Genomic DNA, 22404 nt, shown 5'->3' with positions numbered 1-22404 from the left:
AATTATTTATTTGGCTGTTGCCTTAAAAACAAGCATCTCAAATCCCAATCTGTTGTTTAGAAAAGAAGGCCACAGGACCCATACTGCATATGGGGTGCAGGAAAAAGTCCAGCTGGAGGTCAGGAGGCAGTGACGACTGTGGGCTGAACTGGGGCCAGGGGCCCCCTCCACGTACCTGAGCTTTCTCCCACAAGAGAGAAAGAGAAGACAACAGAGGGAACTGTAATTCACAGAAATGCAGAGTTCCTACAGGGCACCACCCACCGACGAGCCTCACTGTTTCAAAATGAGAAGATATGGAGGAAGAGAATGAGGCAGAATCTAAAGGTGTCTCCAAAATCAAGTGAAAGACCCCAGGACAGGCGGTGGCCTGAACTCCCGTGGGACGAATCCTGCAGTGCTCATCCCCTCGGCATCCTCACCTCCACCGTCTATCAGGCAGCTCAGGAGCTGTGTCCTGCGATGGTCCCAGGTGCTGAGCAGAGGGATGATGGTGCAGAGGTCAAGGTCGGCGAAGTTGCAGTCTTTGATGAGGGAATCTCCGAGCGGTGGCTCCCCGCTTACTTTGCGGGTCAGCAGCAGAAGCACTTCAGGCCATTTCTGTTTTTCCAGTAAAAACTTGATGAAGGTGTTGGCACAGTCACGATTAATGTCACAGACCAGGTCAGCAGGAATTTCTTTCAAAAATAAGAATATACCAAACTCCGAAAAAAGGTTCATCTGATTTCTATCCCCAACTACAACCCAACCCACACACACACACACACACACATATTTTACATATATATATAAAATTAACATGAATTATTGATCTGTAGTTTTAAGCACTGGGGGAACTATAAACAAGTAATTAATTACTTTGGGTAATTAATTGCTTTGGGGAGGCTACTTAACCACTCACAAAGCTCCTTCCCCCCCCTTTACTTCTGCTTCCCCCCCACTCCGGTTCAAGTCGTTGTTTCTCAGTCTAGTTGTGTAGGACACAGCTCCCTGGCCCATGCTGGTATTATGAGTCTTGCACTCCCCTGGCTGAGGCAGTCAGTCGCCGGTTGTTGGTCGGCTGCTCACAGCAGCTCATGGCAGCTCTCACCAGCCGCCGGCCACTCACGCTGACCAACGGCCGCTCCTGGCAGCACAGAGCAGTGGGCGGCAGCTCACACCAAAATCTGGCTGCTCATGGCAGCCCAGCTCCAGGGAGAGCCGTTGTTCACAATCTTAGCTGTAGAGGGCGCAGCTCACTGGCCCATGTGGGAATTGAACCGGTGACCTCGGCATTAGGAGCTTGGCATTCCAACCACCTGAGCCACCAGGCCGGCCCCACAGAGCTTCTTGAGAAGGATAGAAATACCTTAAGGAGAGTAGAGCCTGGCCCAGGAGGAGAGCAGAATGATAACTGCATCTTAAGGAAAAACACTTGAGTTAGGGCATTCTATTGAGACCAAACAAGCAAGAGCCTAGCTTAAATTTTACAGAATATTATGAGTTGAAACAACACTGAAATACAGGGAAACACTATAGAATGATAAAAAAGTCAAGAGTTATAGGATAATGGTGAGAAGATGGTTTAACCCCTAATTCTTAATTTTGTATCCTGATACGTAAGTATTTCCATCTGATCTCTAATGTCTGGAGACAGGTTCCTGGATATCTTAGTTCATGATGCTGGTGTATCTTAAGTGTGGAAAACTTTTAAAAGAGATCTTCAGTAAGGAAATTGCCAGATTTACGAAATAAAAAATACAGGATGCCAGTACAATTTGAATTTCAGATAAACAACAAATAAAATGTTAGTATAAGTATTCCTCACGATATTTGAGACATACTTATATTAAAAATACATTCATTGTACATCGGAAATTATAATTCAAAAAGCACTCTGTATTTTGTCTGGCAATTCTACCAGTAAGAAAAGCAGGGAAGAAGAGAAGAAGGGAAGAAATCAAAGTTACCTAAATAAGAGCAACTTGGTTTGCATTTGCAAGCTTTTGCTTCCCATCTTTTTTTAAGTTTTCTAATTGAGTATTTATTTTAATATTTAAAATATTCATTTGAAAATAAGAAAAGAACCCAGTATACGCTACTCTATCGTCTTAACAGGAATCAGCAAAATAAAAAGTGTAAAATACAAACTTTCATAATAGACGTTTGCAATTTTTGTGCCCCATAATCTATTCGCTTATCTTCTGGTAACAGTGCTCTCCCACTCTCCATTCCACGTGGCAGGGAAGGGAGCGGCGTATGATTTGGGTCTAAGTCAATCACGACTCTCCATTCCCCTAACCACAGGTATTGGGTTCAGAGGTACACACTGTGACCAAAAGTGAAGGACTTTTGTTCAGACATGAGAGAGAGATGGGTCCATAGGTCCAGAAACTAGACAAAGTCAGTGGTTAGAGACCTGGACCACGTCTCCACAGAGAGTCTGATGGAAGCCAACCAGAGGAAAGCTGAGTTAAAAGATGGGAGATAGTGGGTCCTGCGGACATTGGTTAGATCCCTCAGGCCAGCTGTACCTGAAGCCAGCCTGGTATTCCTATTATGACTGTCAAAAATGTCACTTTTTTGCTGGTGTAAGCCAGTCTGAGTCTGTCTGCCACTTTCAACCGAAACAGTTCTAAATATCTTATCCTGTGGCTAATTAAGGAGACAGAGAAGACAAAAAGGGAGAGGATAAAAAGAAAAAAATTCAAGAGTTGAGTGAATTAGAGATGCTGGAAGAGAGTTGGGGGAAGACCTTCAGGAAAGATAGGAAGAGCAAGAGACAGAGAGGAACCAAGAAAGTAACCTAGCCAAAGTGAGAGAAAGAAGAACCACACCAACATACAAAATCCCCCCAGAGAAAACACAGGGGTACAGACTGTAAGACATGAAGGATAGTCAAGAAGTAGCATTCCCATCTTACGGTCCCTTAGAAGATCTTTACCAAACACCAATGTTTTATTTTCACAGCCTGAAGTATAAATGAGGACAGTCTTCATGGGTCATGGGTCATGGGTCATGGGTCAGACAACACCAAGTTCAAAAGCCAAAGCCTCCCTAGCAGTGGTTGCACAGAATGGCCCATACCTACTAGACCCCGTACGAGGTGGCCCCATCCTAGAGTCTCAGTGTGCTATTTGTCTTTGACGTACTCATATCCAAGAAGAAAGGATCAGCCTGGCAACCTTGCCTCACTTCCACCTGCCCTGACAGCTAGTGGATATTAGCATTTTTTGTGCAGGACACTGGACTAAGTGTTCTACATCCATCATCTCGGAAGCTTACTTAGTTCCCTGGCCAAAGCAGACAGGAAGAAGCTGAAGTGTAAAAAAGTAAGTAATTGGCCCAAGGTCACAGATCTGATAAGTGATGGAGTTAAAGATTCAAAACTCGAGGCCTTCAACACTGAGATGTGCTGCGTACCCTGAAGAGCATTTAGGGGTCCGCTGGCCATGCCTTCCTGCACTCTCTGTAAAATTGAGAAACCTCAGCCTTACAAGATGTGCAAGTGAATGCTTTATAGTCCATACTGACTGCCGATGTTAAAAACACTGCATTTCATCTACTTAGGATTTCTAGAATCTTCCCTAATTATCTAAATTTTGTCATCTACAGTTCTTTTCTGGAACCTTCCTAATTTCCCCATAATGAAAAAAAAATTAACACTCAGTTCGTTCTACAATAACTTTATATACCAACATTAGCCGATATCTATAGAAGAGAGAAACACCTGTGGTATTTTAAAAAGGACAGTCTATGTGAAGAGTAATTTTAGGAGGACACATGAAACACTAGTAACAGAGATTGCCCTGGGGATGAGATTTAAAGACAGAAGTTCAGGTGTGGGTGACAGACTTCACTGAAGAATGTTCTGTGCTATTTGAATGTTTTACATGTATATCATTACATTCTTTTAATTAATTTTAATTTTTATGTTTAATATTTATTGGGGAATATTGGGGAACAGTGTGTTTTTCCAGGACCCATCAGTTCCAAGTCAAGTTGTTGTTTTCAATCTAGTTGTGGAGGGTGCAGCTCACTGGCCCATGTGGGAATCGAACTGGCAACCTGGGTGTTATGAGCGCTCTAACCAACTAAGCAAACCAGCCACCCACTTTTAATTAATTTTTAAAAGACATTCAAAAAAGTTTTAATGAGCATAAATCATCTTTAACACAATTGAATGTTGTGAGAAAAATTACCTTGCAGAGAAGAAAGGAGGCGCAAGAACCTCTGAACTACATCTTGCTTCAGAAAGTTTTTATGCAATAACCGGTTTCCTGAGTTCATGTACTTCACCAGCTGTGCGGAGGCCTTCCGGAAACTGTCACTCTCACTAATGGGTCCATCGCCATTGCTCAGTCCTGTAAAATAACACCAGGTGATACTTCCGAATACAGAGATCAGAGCTGTGGGAGAGTAAAAATGACCACAATCTCTACCCCATGGTGTGTTCACCTGCTTTGCCATGTGACTTTGCACCTTGTCCCATCAAGAGGTGGCAACTACCCCCCTCCCCTAGCCTTGATTCTGGCCTGGCTTCAAGACTTGCTATGACCAATAGAATGCAGTGGAATGGGATTTTTTCTGCCAGTTCTGAGCCAGGGCCTCAAGAGGGCTTGTTTAGTACTATTCACCTTCTTGAGACCCTGGCCTCTGCCATGTGAACAGATCCAGATCAGTCTTCTGGGGGAAGAGACAGCATAGAACAAAGAGGAATCAGCCCAGTTATCCAAACGGAGGCCCCATAGATGGGAAAGAGGCCAGCCAAGATCAGCAAGACTACAGACACCTGAAGGAGTTCAGTTAAGGCTATGAGAACAGCCCAGCCTAAACTGCTGACCTGCAGGATCATGAGTTAAATCAATGCTTATTGTTTTAAGCCACTAAGTTTGGCGGTGGTTTGTTATGCAGCAGTAGGTAACTGATGTAACAATTCAGGGAAGTGACAGCAGGAGGATGACTTAGTGCAACAGCAAAATCCAACCACAGCAGTCCCCCCTTATCCACGGTTTCAGTTTCCAAGGTTTCGGTTACCCGCGGTCAACCATGGTCTGAAAATATTAGATGGAAAATTCCAGAAATAAACAATTCGTAAGCTTTAAATTCCATGCCGTTCTGAATAACATGGTGAAATGTCACACCATCCCACTCCATCCCACCTGGGACGTGAATCATCCCTTTGTCCAGCGTATCCACACGGCATTTGCTACCTGCCCCTTAGTCACTTAGCAGACCTCTCAGTTTCAGAGAAAGAGAGCAACCACATTCACATAACTTTTATTCCAGTATATTGTTATAACTGTTCTATTTTATTATCAGTTACTGTCATTAATGTCTTACCATGCCTAATTTATAAATTAAACTTTACCATATATATGTATGTATAGGGAAAAAAATAACATGTGTAGGGTTCGGTACTACCCGCAATTTCATGTATCCACTAGGGGTCTTGGAACGTATTCCTGCAGATAACGGGGGGTTATCATACATGACAGCCACCCACGTGTCTTACTGGCAAGCGGAAAAAGCCAAGAGCAAGGAGCCATCTCTCTGGCCAAAGAAGGGAAGACAATATTTCCTTGGTTTAATTTATTTGAGAAAGTAGTCATGACTTGAAAACACCCACTGGTGGAATGTTGAAAAGGGCAAATGTTTCATATGGTATCAGATTATACACTCAAAAAGCACTCTCGGTTAAAACAGTATCTTACTGAACAGACAGGGGAGCAAAGCTGGACATCCATTTTCACACCCAATGAAAAGGGCCAGACCCACAATATAAGCGCTATCATGTTGTGAAGAGATGAACAAATAAATGTTCGGTGTCATGTTCTAACCAAGTAGGAACACTTTAAAAGAGATGAACTATTTGGAAATTGCAAAAAACATAAAAAGCATCTTATCTTCAGTCAGGTTTCCCAGCAGCAGACCCTGAGTCAAGGATGTGTGTGCACATAGTTCATTATGGAGGAGACAAGTGAGGAAGTGGGGGAAGCAAGTTAAGGGTCAGGGAAGAAGCCAGGTCAGAGTCTGAGCTCAGGCCAAGTCCCACAGAGGAGTGCTGGAGTGAGTCACACTTCACATCTGTCCCCATCCAAGACGAGGAAAACAAGCTTTCAATGTCTCACTTCTGTCTGTCACTGGCTACAGGCTGCCTTGGGAGGACATAAACTCCCAGGCGCTTCTGGTTTGAAGGAACATGAACTAAACAGTCTCCATAAGCCCAAAACTGTCATCCTGAAGAACAAGGCTTAGGTGCTGACTTTTCAGAGTAAAGGCAGCACACAGCATGGGAAAGGGGGAATCCAAGCAGAGCTCCAACATTATCTGCTCTGATTTCTGATACACAGCTGGATCACCTTTCAATAATAGAACACCAGAAACACACACACACACACACACACACACACACACCCCACTTCTGGTGCAAACGCTCAATGCGTTCTAATCAAGGGACCGTCAGATGCCACACAGAACAAGACCCACTATTACTACCGTAGCAGATGGGAACCTGCTGCTTGCCTCCCTGCCTCATGTCATTACATGCTTTTCGGGAGCATCATTTTTCCACCAGGGGAATTAGTATAAAAGTCACTTGAAATTGAACAGAAATACACCAAGCTTATAGAAATATACCAACAGAGATAATTATGTGCAGTTGTATCATAAACGCACGGTTGTTCAGAAGAGTTACGAAGGCGGTTACAGATCAGAGAAAGCTCCAGACATCCGGAAAGAAACCAGAGAATGATATCAATAATGTAAGAATGCATAAAAGGAAAGGTGCGAAAATACTGACAATGGTACCCCTGGGTGGTACGGGTAACGTGTTTATTGCTCCAAGCTTCTCAGTTTTTTTCCCCTAAATCTTGTGTAAGCTTAGTAAGAGGCAAAAGAAACATCAAGATATGAAGTTATTTATGCATATTAATCAAATATTTTTTTAAAAAGGCGACTGTGTAAGTATTGAGCAACAAAAAGACTGGATAAAAATATGCCGAAGTGTAATTACAATAATTTTTTGGTTTTATATAAAACTATATTTTTACAAATGTTCTACAATGGTCATATTTGCAGTAAATACATATAAGGAGATCTGAAATTAAAACGAAAATGGTATTCAGAAGTGTTAGGAAATAGAAATAAATCATTTCAAAAGCAGATTTCATTTTGCCTATTTCTTTCATGCTAAAAAAGGCAAAACTGGTAAGTTTTATTACACACATTTTACCAATTTAAATTTGTGTACCCATCTCATTTTTATAAAAGGAAATAAAAATGTATAATTGTAAATGCATGGAATAAGACTAAATAAGCAAATCACACACATATTACATTTTGGGGGTAGGTGGGTTTATGTAGAATTAACATATTTTTGTTTTCCTTTCCTATGTTTTATAAATTTTCTTTAATAAAGAATATATTGCCTTTATAATAAGTATCATGAGCATCCTTTGAGTAAATACTGCATGTCTGCATTTACTGAAAACAGGGCACCGTCTCGGTTTTGAGGGATGTAAAGATGACAAACCATGGCCTCTAAGTCACAGATGGGGGAAACGGACACACAGAGAAGGTTCGAGTCCTGAGTGCTGTGCTAGAGATGCCAGCATGAGCACAGAGCAGAAAGCAGCTGGCTACCGCCGGAGGATCAGAGAGAAAGCTTCAGAGAGCTGGGATTGTTCTCACTTCAAAGGCCATGTATTCGTGCATCAGAGAAGAACGCAAATGATCTTGTACTGGGTCCTACCGAAAGAGTTGGGCAACAGCTGCCACAGGAAGTGGACCTGCTGCCATCTGGTGGTGGCTGTGATAGGCCGGTAAAGACAGTTACATAACCCTGACTGTTCCTGGCTTCTCCTGGCCGCTAGTGAGAAATGCAGGGTCCTGCCCTGAACCTGATGAATCAAAATCAGCATTTGAACAGGCTCGCCAGTGGTTCGTGTGCACGTTAAAGTCGGGAAGCCCCGGTTTAGAGAACAGCAGGCATCTTCAGTGAGACCCTTTATTGCTCAGGTTTTATCTCTCAGCCAGATGCAAAGGTCACCCACCCCATCCATGGACACCATCACCTGCTAGCCCTTCCTGATAACTGTCGTCCTCCCCTTTTCCGATTTTTATCAGTTTCTTCTGCTTTTGTTGACTCAGTGTTTCCCTATAGTCTTTCAATATTCCTCTAGCGTGGCAGGGAAAGCTTCGTGGGCAATGGTCTAGAAAACTTGAAAGTAATCAAACATACAATAAGTTTACTAACAAGTACTGCAGGCTTTAGGCTTGACGGCCATCACCAACTACCCAGTGAGCCAAACGGCAGGCCTGGCAGGGGGCACATTCCTCTTCTGTGTGCTTCTCTGCTGAGCAAGTACCCTTGAATTCTAACAAGTAAAAAAGGGACGAGCTGCAATTCTACTGAGTCTCTTCTCTTGGTTCCAAACCTGGACCAGATTTAGCTGGCGAAGAAGCAAAGAGAGGAAAGGAGAATAAGACCCTGTCTCAGAAGATGAAATTTTTATTTTAAGATTAGCAGATATTAAAAGATTCTATTATACAAGGAAACTAAAAAGAAATCAAAACTTTAAAAATGAAATAAAAATGAATAACTTATGCTAAAGTCTACAACACTAAATTTACATATACACATATACAACGTTCTAAGAAACAATAAACAATAAATTTGCAAACAATCAGCCTTTTTCTATCATCAACTGGTGGTCTTTTTGTGTTGTTATTTTAAGACTTTGAAATTCATTGGTAAAGATGGTTAGTTTCAATCTCTCAAACAGTAGAGACCATTCTGAAATAGAGATGATAGGCGTAAACTCTCAGAAAGCATTTCACAATGATTTATGAATTACACAACCTCACTGAAGAAATCACAATTCCTTAAAACAGAGGCCATTTATAAACTGTACATGCTATGTCACAACTTTAAAAGACCATCTATGAAACACAGAGGACTGTGTAAATACACTTCTCTCCCTTCATCCCCATGGTCTCATGGGAGCAACAGAAGATGTTTTAAGTAAATACATGAAAATGAAGACATAGATGGGGAAATGAGGAGCAGATGTTAAATGAAAAGCAGATTCAATCTCCAACATGTAAAATTTTTCTGACCCCGACAGCTGTGATGTGACCCCAGTCTGTCACACTGACTCCCTCTCCCACCCCAACACCCTACAAGCTGCCTGCAACATGTCACCTACTTACTCATCCCAGGGAGGGAGTGTTTCTGGGGAAACACATCCAAATAACTTCAGTACACTCACACTCACCATCTATTAAGTATTAATCAGTCTAGTCTTTCATTCATAAATGTAAACCATCCAAAGATAAGAAGATAATTAAGGAAAAGCAATAGCACAAAAGAGAAGCAAGAAAAAGAACAACGGACCCCAAAAGAAATATAAATAATTCAGAGATGAGAGGAGGATGTTCTTTAAAAAAAAAAAAAAAAAAAAAAAAAAATTCTCAGTGTTCTTAAATGCCATCCAAGAAGAAATGGCAAACGTAAACAAGCACAAGCTGCCACAGATAAGGAATACCCAGAGAACAAGATAGAGTTCTTAGAAATTAAAACTGAGCTTCCAAATTAAAAAATGCAATGGGCAAGCTGAATTATAAAAGAAAAAGCTGAAGACCAAGTTCAAGATCTGGGAAGGATAAAAGGAGATTGAAAACATGAAAGAAAAGTAGAAGGACATGTTATAAATTCAGGAAGCTCATCCATTTAATAGTGATGGCAAAGAGACACTGGAGGAGGGGTGGGGAGGCGGCCGGATGGCTCAGGTGCTTAGAGAGCAGTGCTCACAACAGCAAAGCTGCTGGTTCGATCCCCGCATGGGCGACTGTGAGCTGCACCCTCCACAACTAGATTGAAACAACTACTTGACTTGGAGCTGATGGGTCTTGGAAAAACACACTAAAAGTTTTTTAAAAGAGAGAGACACTGGAGGGGAACAAAGCGATAGAAGACAATTTCCTTGAGCTAAAAAAGTTAGATTGAAAGGGGCCCACAAGTGCCAAGCAAGAAGAACGAATAAGGGCTCACACCTAGACACATCCTAGGGAAATTTCAGAACTCTTAAGGACAGAGAAAATCCTAGAAGGGGAAATAAAGGAGACTGACATCAGACTTCTAACCAGTAGCAAAGGGAGGCTAGAATACAATGAAACAATTTCTTCAGAGCTGTGAGGAACAAGGTTTTATAGAGTTTTTCATAATCAAAAATACCAAGAATTGTCAGACTTACCAGAAAAGGCTACCATGAAACTGGGACATGTCACTGTTTATGCAACACATTCCCATTCCAAAGTTAAAATGTGGGAACAAGTGAAACTTGGAGTCAATGAAATACAATGCCTATCCTCAGACATATTATCAACCAATACAATGATAAAATAAAGACTTTTCAAAAATGCCCTAAGTCTACTATCTATGTCTCCCTCCGTGAAAAATTTACTTAAGTAGGTACTTTACCAGAGCAAGGCAGAAATCGAAGCAAACATGAGCCACGAGAGTCATATATGAGCACAAGAACTAAAAGAAGCTTGGTATACATATGCTGAGGTTAAAGTCTAAACAAAATCTAAATAAAGTCTAAAAGGTATAGATGTGCACATAGATACATATATATATACACATAAACTGGGAAGCCTGAGTATCACATTTTTTGTTTTTTTAATTTTTCACTTATAGTTGACATTCAACATTATATTAGTTTCAGGTGTAGAGCATGGGGGTTAGACATTTATATACCTTACGAAGTAGTCCTCCTGATAAGTCTAGGACCCATCTGACACCATACATATACAATATTTAAAGAGCAAAGTTGTCAGGACATTTGGTAATTCTTTTCTATGGGTCCAGTTGTATAAAGTGTAACATTTACATAATCATCCTACTGTGCAAATGCCATTTACTGGTTTTCAGTTTTTAGAATCAATACCCAGATAAAGCACAGAAAACTTAAAGTTAAGGAACAGAATGGAAGTGACGCAAACAATATTACTAGACAAAATTCAACAAGGTGGGCTGACTTGTATCTTATACAGCAGTCAGTCAACAGATGTTGTCTCAAACTGATAAATCAAGAAATAGAAATATAAGTCAGTATATAAGGGCATAAGTATAATTCAGTGTAATCTACATGTATTTTAAATTGCTGGCTGTGGTTGTTTTTGAAGAAAAGGATCGAGTTTTATTATCTCCTATTCTGTTTTTCTTTTTTACTATGTGCATGCATTAAAAAACAAACAAACAAACAAAAAACACCCATAATATCTAAAGGTGAACCTGGTGAAGTTCCCCAAATGTCGCAGATGCTCTGTAGACTGTTGTCTCATTCTATCTTTCAAAAAAAAAAGCAAACAAGTTTTCCAAAGCCTGAGAGTCTCACTTCCATCTTCATAAACCAAGAAAAGATAAGCTGATTTGCATCTAACATCACAGAACCAGTTTTGCCCCCCAAGAAAGTTAATTCACTGGAAGCTGTACCTGATAGGTCCTTAGAACACACAGCCAGTTTTTCCAAGTGACTATTGATTTTCTCAATGGCTTTGAAGTTCTTATTCCTCTTCAGGACATCCACGGGGGACCGGGACTGGCGGTCCAGCAGGGTGGGGTCTGCCCCGAAGCGCAGGAGCATCTGCACATCCTCTGTTTGTCCTAGAGCAGGCCAAAAGGAAAAGGGGGCATTGTCATGGTTCCTTCCATAAGGAGACGTCCCCATCAGTGCTGTCCTCCCAGTTCTCTGCCTGAGCAGCCAGGGCCAAGGAGACCAAGGCCTCTCTGCTTACAGAACCTGAACTGCTGGCCTTGGGCAATCCACCAACTCCCAGAAGCAAGGAGTCCTGTGTGGAGTGGGAAGGACAATAGCTTTCAAGAGGTTTAGAAGTGCGCTCCTCTATACCTTTCTCCCCTCTCCTTGGCAACAAGCAAGGAGAGGGGGAATCTGGTTACTAGGCAACAGTTACAGCTGTACGGATAACAGCAAGCTGTGACTTCAGATTTCTTTATTCCCTAGAGAGGAAACAGAATATTCTTCCAGAAAAAAAAAAAAAGCCTGTCTGGGGACAGAAGAAAGGGGCAATTGCTTTCACATCAGGGTCTTTTTGTTGTCACTGTTTCCACCTTCCCAGATCCTACCCTCTGGCTGCCAGGTTCATTTGCTGCTTTGACAAATATATTTGCCAAGCATCACGGTGTCTCTGTGATCACACAAGCAACAGTTTTCAGAATAGAACAGGTGTATCCATTGGGGTACAAAGACTGAGGTGGGCACAGAGTTAAACGAATCAATGCCTGCTCCCCAACTTCCATATCCATGCTTCTCTAACATTCATCACCTTAACCAAGCACATATGAGATCTGACAAGTAAGCTCACATGTTAGTTGCAATGATGTTGCTAACCTTTTTTAATATCAGAGGGATTATTCATTATGAATTTGTACCAACTGGACAAATACTTAACCTAGTTCATTATTTGGAAGTGCTGAAAAGGCTGTGTGAAAAAGTTAGACACCCTGAACTTTTCACCAACAGTTCATGGCTCTTGCATCACGACAATGCACCAGCTCACACGGCACTGTCTGTGAGGGAGTTTTTAGCCAGTAAACAAATAACTGTATTGGAACACCCTCCCTACTCACCTGCTCTGGCCCCCAGTGACTTCTTTCTTTACCCGAAGATAAAGGAAATATTGAAAGAAGACATTTTAATGACATTCAGGACATCAAGGGTAATACGACGACAGCTCTGATGGCCATTCCAGAAAAAAAGAGTTCCAAAATTGCTTTGAAGGGTGGACGAGGTGCTGGCATTGATGCATAGCTTCCCAAGGGAAGTACTTCAAAGGTGACCATAGTGATATTCAGCAACGAGGTATGTGGCACTTTTTCTAGGATCAGTTCACGAACTTAATTGTCCCACCTCACATACTCTTAAGTATTGTTCCACTCACGATGTTCTCCTTTCCCATCTCCCCACCACAGCCGCCCTTCTTCCATTTTATAAAAATAAGACAAAATTAAAAAGTCCTACTTCTTTCTTCCCCATTGAGTATCTCCTTGTGGTGGGTAGAATTCTAAGATAGCCCCCAAGATTCCCAGCGTACACATACCTTCTCCCAGTTCTTCAATCAAATACTAATCCAAGTACTGCTGTGATGAGACTTTGCAAATGAAATTAAGGTCCCAAAGCAGTTGACCTTAAGATAGGGAGATTTTCCAGGTGGGCCTGACTTAATCCTATGAGCCCTAAAGGTCAAAGGTACAGAGGTCAGAGATGGAAGAGGGCAGAGATTGAGAGTACAAAAGGGATCTGATGCACAAGAAATTCTCCCCTGCTGGTTTTGAAGACAGAGGGGGCCACGTGACAAGGAATGTGTGTGGCCGGTAGAAGCTGACAGTAGCCTGTGCCTCACAACCAGCAAGGAAACAGGGACCTCAGTGCCACAACCATCAGGATCTGCAATCTGCCACAATCCCTTGAGCTTGAAAGAACCCCTGGAACTCTAGATGAAAACACAGCCCCAGCCAATACCTTCATGTCAGCTCCAGGACACACAGAGCAGAAAACCCAGTCATATCACTACAGACCATATCACTATAGTCATATCACTATAGACTTACAGAAGTGTGAGCAAAAGTACGGGTGCTGTTTGAAGCCACTAAGTTTATGGTGATTTGTTACATAGCGGAAAGCTAATGCAGTTACCATGGTGCATTGCCCCATAGATGAAAACTCCTAACCTCCAGGCTATCACCGAAGAGAACATTAGGTTCCTGCCAAGCCCCTTTTAAAATGCATTGCAATCCATCCTCCTCTTACCTAACCCCCTTCAAATTGTAATATGTTCCTGTTGTTTTCATGGTCTCTGTAGTAATACTTTTAGTAATATTTCAATCCAGAAAAAAAATTAACCTTTAGATTTAAATGTTAAAGTTATGTGAGTACTTTTGTTCCAGAAGAGTATCACTGAATGACTGATACGACTTTCAAGCATAAAATATATTAGGGCAAATTTCTTCTCAAAAAGTAAACTGGAAATATGAATTTAAAAAAACGTATATTTGATACTTTTGACCACTGAAGAGCTTGTCCGCTAAGCGTACCCTCTGTTTGGCTCAAATAAACTCTTATAATAATACATTTTTTAAAAAGATCTTGTCTAAAATTTTTAAATGGACATTAGAAGATACTAAATTGTTGCGTGTTTATATTCCACTATACAAGTAAAGGAGTGACATAACAGCTTTATTTTAAAATATCAATATGTACAAAAATTCTGCAAATTACCTTTCCTTACAATTATTTAGACTCACAGATAAAAAATTCTAGATGTCAACTTAAAAATGTATAATGAGGTACACAGTTTTCAAAATGTTCTAAGGAGATGAGGAAGCAAAATTTGAAGATCACTGACATACTAGACTTATTTTTTTACTTGATTAACATCCATTGCCTCTTTTCCTGATAATAACAACCCAGTTTACCTTTGAGGAAGCACTTCTCCCCCATTCCAAGCCTACCTGATTTGATAGCAGTGAAAACCAGACAGATACACACGCCTCTCACCACAGCACCCTTTAACACTGCCCCAACTCCAGGGGCAAACACCTGACCAGGACCTGCCAATCAGACCTTTCCATCCTCTGGCTCTGTCCCAGGCCCCCCAACCCCCCACCCCCCACCCCCAGCTCTAGGGGCAAATACTTCCCAGGACCTGACCAATCAGATCATTCCATCCTCTGGCTCTAATGATCGATTAGTTCACGGAGGGCATGAGACAAAAGTTAAGTCACTGAGACATTTCTAGGACTTTTACTGGAAAATTGGAAGGAGGTATTCTCTTTGCTGAGATTGAAAAATTGGCAGAATATAATCCAGAAGGCTCTGGTGGCTTCAACTGAAAGAGTATCTGCCTAAAAATAGGCCTAGCACAGAAAAAGAGGGGCTGAGAGGTAAGGCTGATTCTTGAAGACACCTTGGGAGCATCTCGACCAAACTCAACTCTTTAGTTACACGAGCCAATAAATTCTCTTTCTTCGAGTGTCTGTAGCTTGTAACCAAGACAGATACAACTAGTCCCTATCCATCCTCACTTCCTCAGTTCTAAGAGATGACCATATCTAGGCTTTGGGTCCAACTGCTGCTTGGCTCTAGTGATTCCCTAAGACTCTGTATCCCTGGGCCTTTTGCACCGCTGCTTCAGAGCCAGGGGGACCATCATAACAAACAACCCCTACCAAAATGCCAACAGAACAGAAAATGCTGCATTATATAATGCATTATTTCAAATGGTAGGTTTGAAATTCAGGCCAGATGAAAGGATCTGCAGAGTTCTTGACTCTTCATGTACCAAAAAAATATTCAAGATGGAAATAATCTCATACTGCTGGGGCAACCTCTCGGGTTCAAGTTAGCAATAGCTTTCAAAATCCAAACACGTATGAATAGGCTAACATTTTAAACTGTACATGTTTTTACTTGTACATACATAAAATATTTGTGAAAGAAAACATAAAATATTGGTAACACTGGTTCCTGAGTGGTTGAAGGACACAGATGTAGCACAGAGACTCTCAATGTGTACCTTTGTACCTTTAGATTTTTTAATGTAATCTATTTTAAAATTTCAATAAAATCAGAGTTTATCCAAATAAATAGAGTGTACAAATTCTTTGAACAAGAAATTTCTCAACCAGGAAATTACCCAATAGATACATTTCTACTAGTTCACTAAGATGGATATAGAAAAATGTTCTCTGAGCATTGTTTTCAGTAGCAAAATAACTGAAAACCATTTAAACAACCATCAGTAGGGTACAGTCATGTTAGAGAATACTGTGAGCTGTTAAAAAATGAAATAGCTGCACAGGTACTTCAACGGCAACATGGCCAAGACACATTGTTCAGGGGAAAAAAAACAAGTCGCTGAACAGAATGTAGAGTTTGTCCGCTTTCTTATTTGAAAGAGAAAAAAGACATCTGACTTTATAAATATATTTACTAACAAGACACTCAAAAAATATTTTGGTAGTTGACTTTGTGGAAGAGAATTTACTTTTTATCATGCATCTTGTTGAAGTGGTTTGCTGTCGTTGTTGGTTTGGTTTGGATTTTTTTTTTTTTTTTTTTTACTAAGAACATGCACTTTCAAGTTTTTTGCCTTTAAATTTTTTTTGATTGAGATATAATTCATAAACCATAAAATTCATCCTTTTAAAGTGTACAATTCACTGGGTTTGGGTAATTTACAAAGTTGTACAATCATTACCATTATCCAATTCCAGAGCGGTTCCATCATCCTAAAAGAAGTCTTATACACATCCGCTCCCCATTCTCTCCCTGCAGCCCCAGCCCCTGACAACCTCTAATCTACTTTCTGTCTCTAGGCATTTCCTTATTCTGGACATTTCATATAAATGGGATCATGCAATATGTGGCCTTTTGTGTTTGGCTTCTTTCACTCAGCATAAAATGTTTTCATGTTTCATCCATGCTATTTGTAGCATGTATCAGTATTTCGTTCCTCTTTATGGCTGAATAATATTCTATTGTATGGATACGCCTCATTTGTCTGTCCATTCATCATTTAATGGATATTTGGGTTGTTTCCACTTTTTGGGGGCTGTTATAAATAATGCTGCTGTGAACATTCACATACATATTTTTGTGGGGACATATGTTTTCAATATACCTCGCAGTGATATTGCTGGGTCATATAGTAACTGTTTAACTTTTTGAATGACTGCCAGACTTTTTGCTAAAGCAGATAGACCATTTTTCATTTCCCACCAGCAATGTACGAGAGTTCCAATTTTTCCACATCTTTGTCAATACTTGTTACCATCCTTTTTTTTTTTATTTTAGCCATCTTGGTGTGAAGTGTACTTTCCATTTTTAAACTAGCTTTTAAAAAAAGGTGATTCAAAGAAGGCTGTAACACATGAGAGGCAAAGAGACCAGTAGAACAGAACAGAAAGTCCAGAATTAGTGGCATCTCAAATCCCTGAGGTCACAACAGACTTTTAAATAAAAGGTGCTGAGACAAATAGGTGCCATTTGGAAAAAGATAGAACTAGAACCTTACGTTAAACTCCAATGGATCAGGGAGAAATGATAATATTTTGATAAATGATCAGGGAGAAATGATAAATAAAATATATTATTGAAATTAATTTCATCTATTTTGCTTTACTTTTTTTAATACAACTACTAAAACAATTAAATTGTATATGCGGCTCTCATACTTGTATTGGACAGCACTGGTTTAAACCTCAGGAAATGGAATACTTTGCCAAGTCATCAACATGTATAGTTAACAACCAAGGCATTACATATATATAAAATACCCAAACCCGGGAGGCCGGATGTCTCAGTTGGTTAGAGCATGAGCTCTGAACAACAGGGATGCCGGTTCGATTCCCACATGGGCCAATGGACTGGGCCCTCCACAACTAGATTGAAGGACAACAACTTGGAGCTGATGGGCCCTGGAGAAATACACTGTTCCCCAATTAAAAAAATAAAAAATACCCAAACCCCGCTCAAGCCACCTGTATTTCAGGAGACCTGAAGATGGGTTTCCCTGCAAATCCAAGAGTCCTGTCTGGAAACATTTTTTCTTGGGGATTTTTAGGATGGGGATGTGTAAAGACAGCACAATGACTGGAGGCACAGATTTTAACCATCTGCATAAATCACTAGGTTAATGACAGCTTTACCACAGTGGTGTGCTGGGCCAGCTCATAGCCGTCCACAAGGACCAACAGTCACATGTCCAGGAGTGGTGCGAGCTGGTTGATAAACACGGCCATCATTAACAACTAGACTAATTAAACTTATAATAAGTACATTAAAAACAAAAGTCATCACTTCCTAATTATTTTTCTATGCTGTGCTATTATCTACGATGAGGTTTCTTTATATCTATCTTCATATATTTCTTTACATCTATCTTAAAATGCAATATAATGGTGTGCGACTTCACATTTTCCAGCTCCATGTTCAATGCGTCACATCGGTAGTTTGAAATCAGCGATGCAGGGAATATTTATACCAGGGAAATCAGTGAACACTACAATCAGGACTTTTCTTTTTGAACTCCCAGTTGTCAAACATTTGCCAGGATACCACTGTCTTTAAGAAGATGCTAAAGTACACAGGACATCAAAAAGACATAAAACAAGTCTTGGCAAGGATATAGAGAAATTGGAATCCTCATACATTGCTTGTGGGAATGTACAATGGTGTATCTGCTTTGGAAAATAGTCTGGCAGTTTCTCAAAAGTTTAAACGTAGAATTACCACATGATCCAGCAGTACCGTTCCTAGGTTATCTACCTGAGAAAAATGAAAAGATATTCCAACACAAAAACTTATACACAAATGTCCTTAGCAGCATTACTCATAATAGCTAGAAAATGGAAACAAGCCAAGTATCCATCACCTGACGAATGGATAAACAAAATGTGGTCTCTCCATACAATGGAATATTACTTGGTAATAAAAAGGAATGAAGTACTGATACACACTACAACATGAATGAACCATGAAAACATGCTAAGGGAAAGAAACCAAACACAAAAGACCACATATTGCATGCTTCTGTTCCTGTGAAATGTCCAGAATAGGTAGGTAACTCTATAGAGACACAAAGTGGATTTAGTGCGCAGGGCTGGAGAAGTGGGAAGAAAATGGGAGTGACCGCTAATGGATACAGGGTTTCTTTTTGGGGATGATGAAAATGTTCTAAAATTGGTTGTGATGATGGTAGCTGTAAAGCACTGAGTTGTACACTTTAAGCAGGTGAATTATATGGCATATAAATTGTTATTTCAATAAAGCTCAAAATAAAAACCCACAGGACACCTTTTCTCTTTATCCCTTAGATGTGGATTCCTGGGACCCAGCTCCATGAGGAATGACAGGAGAGAAACAAACTTCACTGGGCTGCTCCTGGGACATGCTGAAAACAGAAAACTGCAATTTCCCAGGAGGACCCACCAGACCAGCGGTCCCGGACTGGAAGACTTCAGGTTGTGTCTAGCCCACAGGCATGTTGAATTTCAAGCTGACATTTTATAATCATGAGTTTCCTTTTTTTTTTTTTTTTAAATCCAGCCTTCCAACGTCTCTACCCTCAGAAGATGGCAGCACTGCCTGGTTCCCATTATCAGCGCCAGGCTGCAGCGACACCAGACACAAGCTCCCCACGGCTCACGGTGACCTCCCTTCCCCAGGGGCTGAGAGTCCGTGACCATTTATCATCACAGCTACCCTAACTCTTTTATAGAAAAAATACACTTTTCTCCATGAGAATGTCCAGAAAAACGAGAGACATCAGAGAGCTAAGGGAGAGGTACACGGTCTTCCTGTTTCACAAGCTAACAAGGTACACTGGCATCAAAGAGCCAGCTCTTCCCTGCATGTGCAAGCCTCACTTTTTCACATACCCAGTCGGCCTTGGCAGGTATGGGAGGGTACAATTCCTGCATTAGATTCTAGGTGCCATGAAGAACAATGTCTGTCATCTGGCTCGCAATTTACCTCGAGTGGCCAGCATGGATTTGGCACAAAATAAAGCACGTAGTAACTATGTGACGAGCGAGGGAACACATGCAGCCAAAAACCCATGTCCTTGAGTCATTCAACTCCACACAAGCCACTTAAAGCCAACAGAGCACATGGAGCCCAGCAATTCTTCCTTCTCTTTCCCCACCTCCTTTCTGCCTACAGTCTACCCTCCCACTCATGTTTAATTCCAGGCAAAGTTTAGCCCTCTGAACCTGTCACGGGATGTGACAGGTAAAACGTAGTGGTCAGTTGTGTGGGTTCTCTGGCGTCCTCCTGCCCACAGCACGCCCTCCAGATGGTGTCACTACTTACGCTTGATGAGGTATCCTGGGGAGTGGGCAGCAACCACGTGTAGGACGGTGCAGCCATTCTCGTCCTTCTGGTTGATGCGGCCTTTCCACTCGGGCTTGTGGTCCATTAACCACCTGAAAAGATGGTTTTCTCCTGAAGGGAATTAAAGTGAGTTACTGACGTTCTTTTCTGCATACAGAAAATCAGCAAAGCAAAGCAATGTTACCACACTGAGGGAACCAAGTGGGGACTCCAACACACGTTGGATGCCCTAGGTGTGGGAAACGCAGGAGTCTGTGGATTGAAAGGATAAGTTACAGAAAGTTATTCACAACACACTGTTTCAGATTCCCTAGAAACAGCCTGAGATAAGGATTCTTGTACATGTGACTTATTGAAAGAGGGAGCTCAGGAGAAAGACAGTGAAGGAAGCAGGTCAGGGCCAGGGAAGGAGGCAAGCAGACATGTAGTCTCAGCTGAGTCTGCTTCAGCCTGACCCTGTGGGGAGCTCTGGAGAGTGAGCTGCACCTCAGCATGGACCCAACCTGAGGCAGGGGCTGACTTTTCATACCCACAGGGTCCCCAGGGAGGGAGGAGAGGTCCAAGGATATCCTCCCTGGAAAGAATTGCTCTTTGGCAAATAGCAATTCTCTTGAAGCCACCAACACTCAGAGCAGATGGGCAGGGGAGCACCAGTCAGAGAGAGGATCTGGGCAGGGCCTAACAGGCCCGTCATGTCAGTATCCCCAGTCGATCACCCAACCACACGACTATCAATAGGACACAGATTTTAAGTTCTTTTCCCAGACTCCGCCTTGTAGCTCCTAGGAGCGAGGAAATCCACATACTTCCACCAACTCTGTAGACACCACTTGTCACCATGTCAATGGTGAGAAACGAATCAGGGATAAACTGAAGATGTGATCTTATCAATACCTGCCTATACCCACAGGAGCTAACTGAAAGAGTAAACACAATGAGGAATCGTGCCTTTCATAACCAGAGGCGACTTCTCCGGGTTCCAGGTGCCTGATTTGAAACAGCAAAGACTGGATTAGATTGCTTTTCATCAGACTTTACTTTTAAACGTTTTATCCTCCAATCCCTGTGTAAGAACAAAATCTCTTACAGATTCCTGAATACATAAAATGAATAACAGTGGGGCCAATCTGGTTAAAGCAAAGATGGGGGCCCAGGTCTTGAAGCCCCTGGCCATGCCCCCACTCCCTCATTCTCAGGGAGATGATGGCGTCTGGAAGAGAAAGGCTGTCTAGACAAGTTCTCTTGGCGCCTTCTGGCTCTAAAATAGTATGGGTAAATGTCCAACAGTCATGCCACATGTGCTTGGAAAAGAAAAACAAGCTTCTATCTGAAGTGTAGTGTGTGTATGTGTGTGTGTGTGTGTTTTAATGATAAATTGTTTTTGTTTTGTTTTTTTAATTTTATGAAAATAGGAGTCCTTTAAAAGAACCATAAGCAAACTGTATCAGCAATAACCAGTGTTTCCCCCGGGATCCCACCCCACCCCCAAAGCAGTCGGCCCTCTGGGCTACAGAGAAAATGAACCTGAACCAGGAAAAAGACCCCTTCTGCTTTTGCCAGTGGGAGGAAACGCCACAGCTCTCCTGGGAGCTCTGCCCAGCCAAGGCTGTCTGTTCCATTCCCTTCCGGGGTCCCAGGGCTCCACCCCCTGCCAGGATCTGTCTAGGAACACAGAATCCTTTCAATTTGGGCCTCCTGTATCTACTGGATCCCAGGAGAAATAAAAAAACGATGCTGTTCCCCTGCTGCCTTCATTCATTTGAATGATCAACCATTGACTATTCAGATCCTGTCAATATTCTACATTCAAACGGCTAAATTCTGGTTTCACCTGAGCTCAGCAGAGCGCCCGCCAGAGCTCAGAGCTTAGAGCTGGAAGGAGGGGCTTAACTGGGAGAGCACTCACTTGCTTGGATACAGAGTCGCATGAGGGCATGGAGAGGATAAGGTCCTATAGTCTCAATACTTGCACCAATGGAGATGAGCCACTGGACTAACTTGGGCACCTGTTCCATCTTCTCATAAAGTCCAATGAAGACATATTTCTGGAAAAGAAAAGCACACAGGTACAATCACGGGAGTCGCTATATCAATATGAAACTTCAAACTCCTTTACCCATAACGTTCCGAATCAGTAAAACCCGGATGAGCTGTGGCCCAAGCATAAGATTATCATAAATAACACGTATGCCATGAGGCAGCTGAAGGGGAAGGTCCCAAATACACAGCTGAAGTAAAAAAGTAGGCTTCAAGAAGCCACCTTACCTCAAAGAGACTTTTCAGTGATAACTCTGGGACATGGATATTTCTTGGCAGTCGGTCTTTTCTCGCTGACAGAAGTAGAAATGACTGATGAGGGGAGAAAAAGAAAAGGTCGGAATAAGGATGCTATCCACCCACATAGGTTATTAGAGCAAAAGTTATCTTAAGCTTTAAAATGAAGACGCAAACATACAAAACAAAATGCCCTCTGGCCCTGTCTCTTTTTTTAAGCTACCTGCCAAGC

The 22404-nt window shown here is 41.7% G+C and overlaps 1 protein-coding gene across 2 annotated transcripts in view; it reads right to left on the bottom strand.

Annotated features, from left to right (window-relative positions):
• TRANK1 (tetratricopeptide repeat and ankyrin repeat containing 1) overlaps positions 1 to 22404 on the bottom strand; it is a 96637-nt gene that overhangs the window by 35871 nt on the left and 38362 nt on the right. The window contains exons 6-11 of one of the 2 annotated variants that reach the window (XM_033133008.1): positions 22164 to 22247; positions 21805 to 21943; positions 19878 to 20009; positions 11480 to 11650; positions 4182 to 4343; positions 423 to 677 (exon numbers count right to left, since the gene is read on the bottom strand). In XM_033133008.1, coding sequence (XP_032988899.1) covers positions 423 to 677; positions 4182 to 4343; positions 11480 to 11650; positions 19878 to 20009; positions 21805 to 21943; positions 22164 to 22247 — 943 coding nt within the window. Of the gene's footprint in view, positions 1 to 175; positions 241 to 422; positions 678 to 4181; positions 4344 to 11479; positions 11651 to 19877; positions 20010 to 21804; positions 21944 to 22163; positions 22248 to 22404 lie in introns of those variants that run through there. The other variant, XM_033133009.1, reaches the window with a different exon arrangement.

The sequence above is a fragment of the Rhinolophus ferrumequinum genome, chromosome 17 (assembly GCF_004115265.2).
Source record: "Rhinolophus ferrumequinum isolate MPI-CBG mRhiFer1 chromosome 17, mRhiFer1_v1.p, whole genome shotgun sequence".
NCBI classification, from domain to species: Eukaryota; Metazoa; Chordata; class Mammalia; order Chiroptera; family Rhinolophidae; genus Rhinolophus; species Rhinolophus ferrumequinum.
The sequence above is the reverse complement of the archived record's forward strand: the minus strand, read 5'-3'. Positions and strand labels throughout refer to the sequence as shown.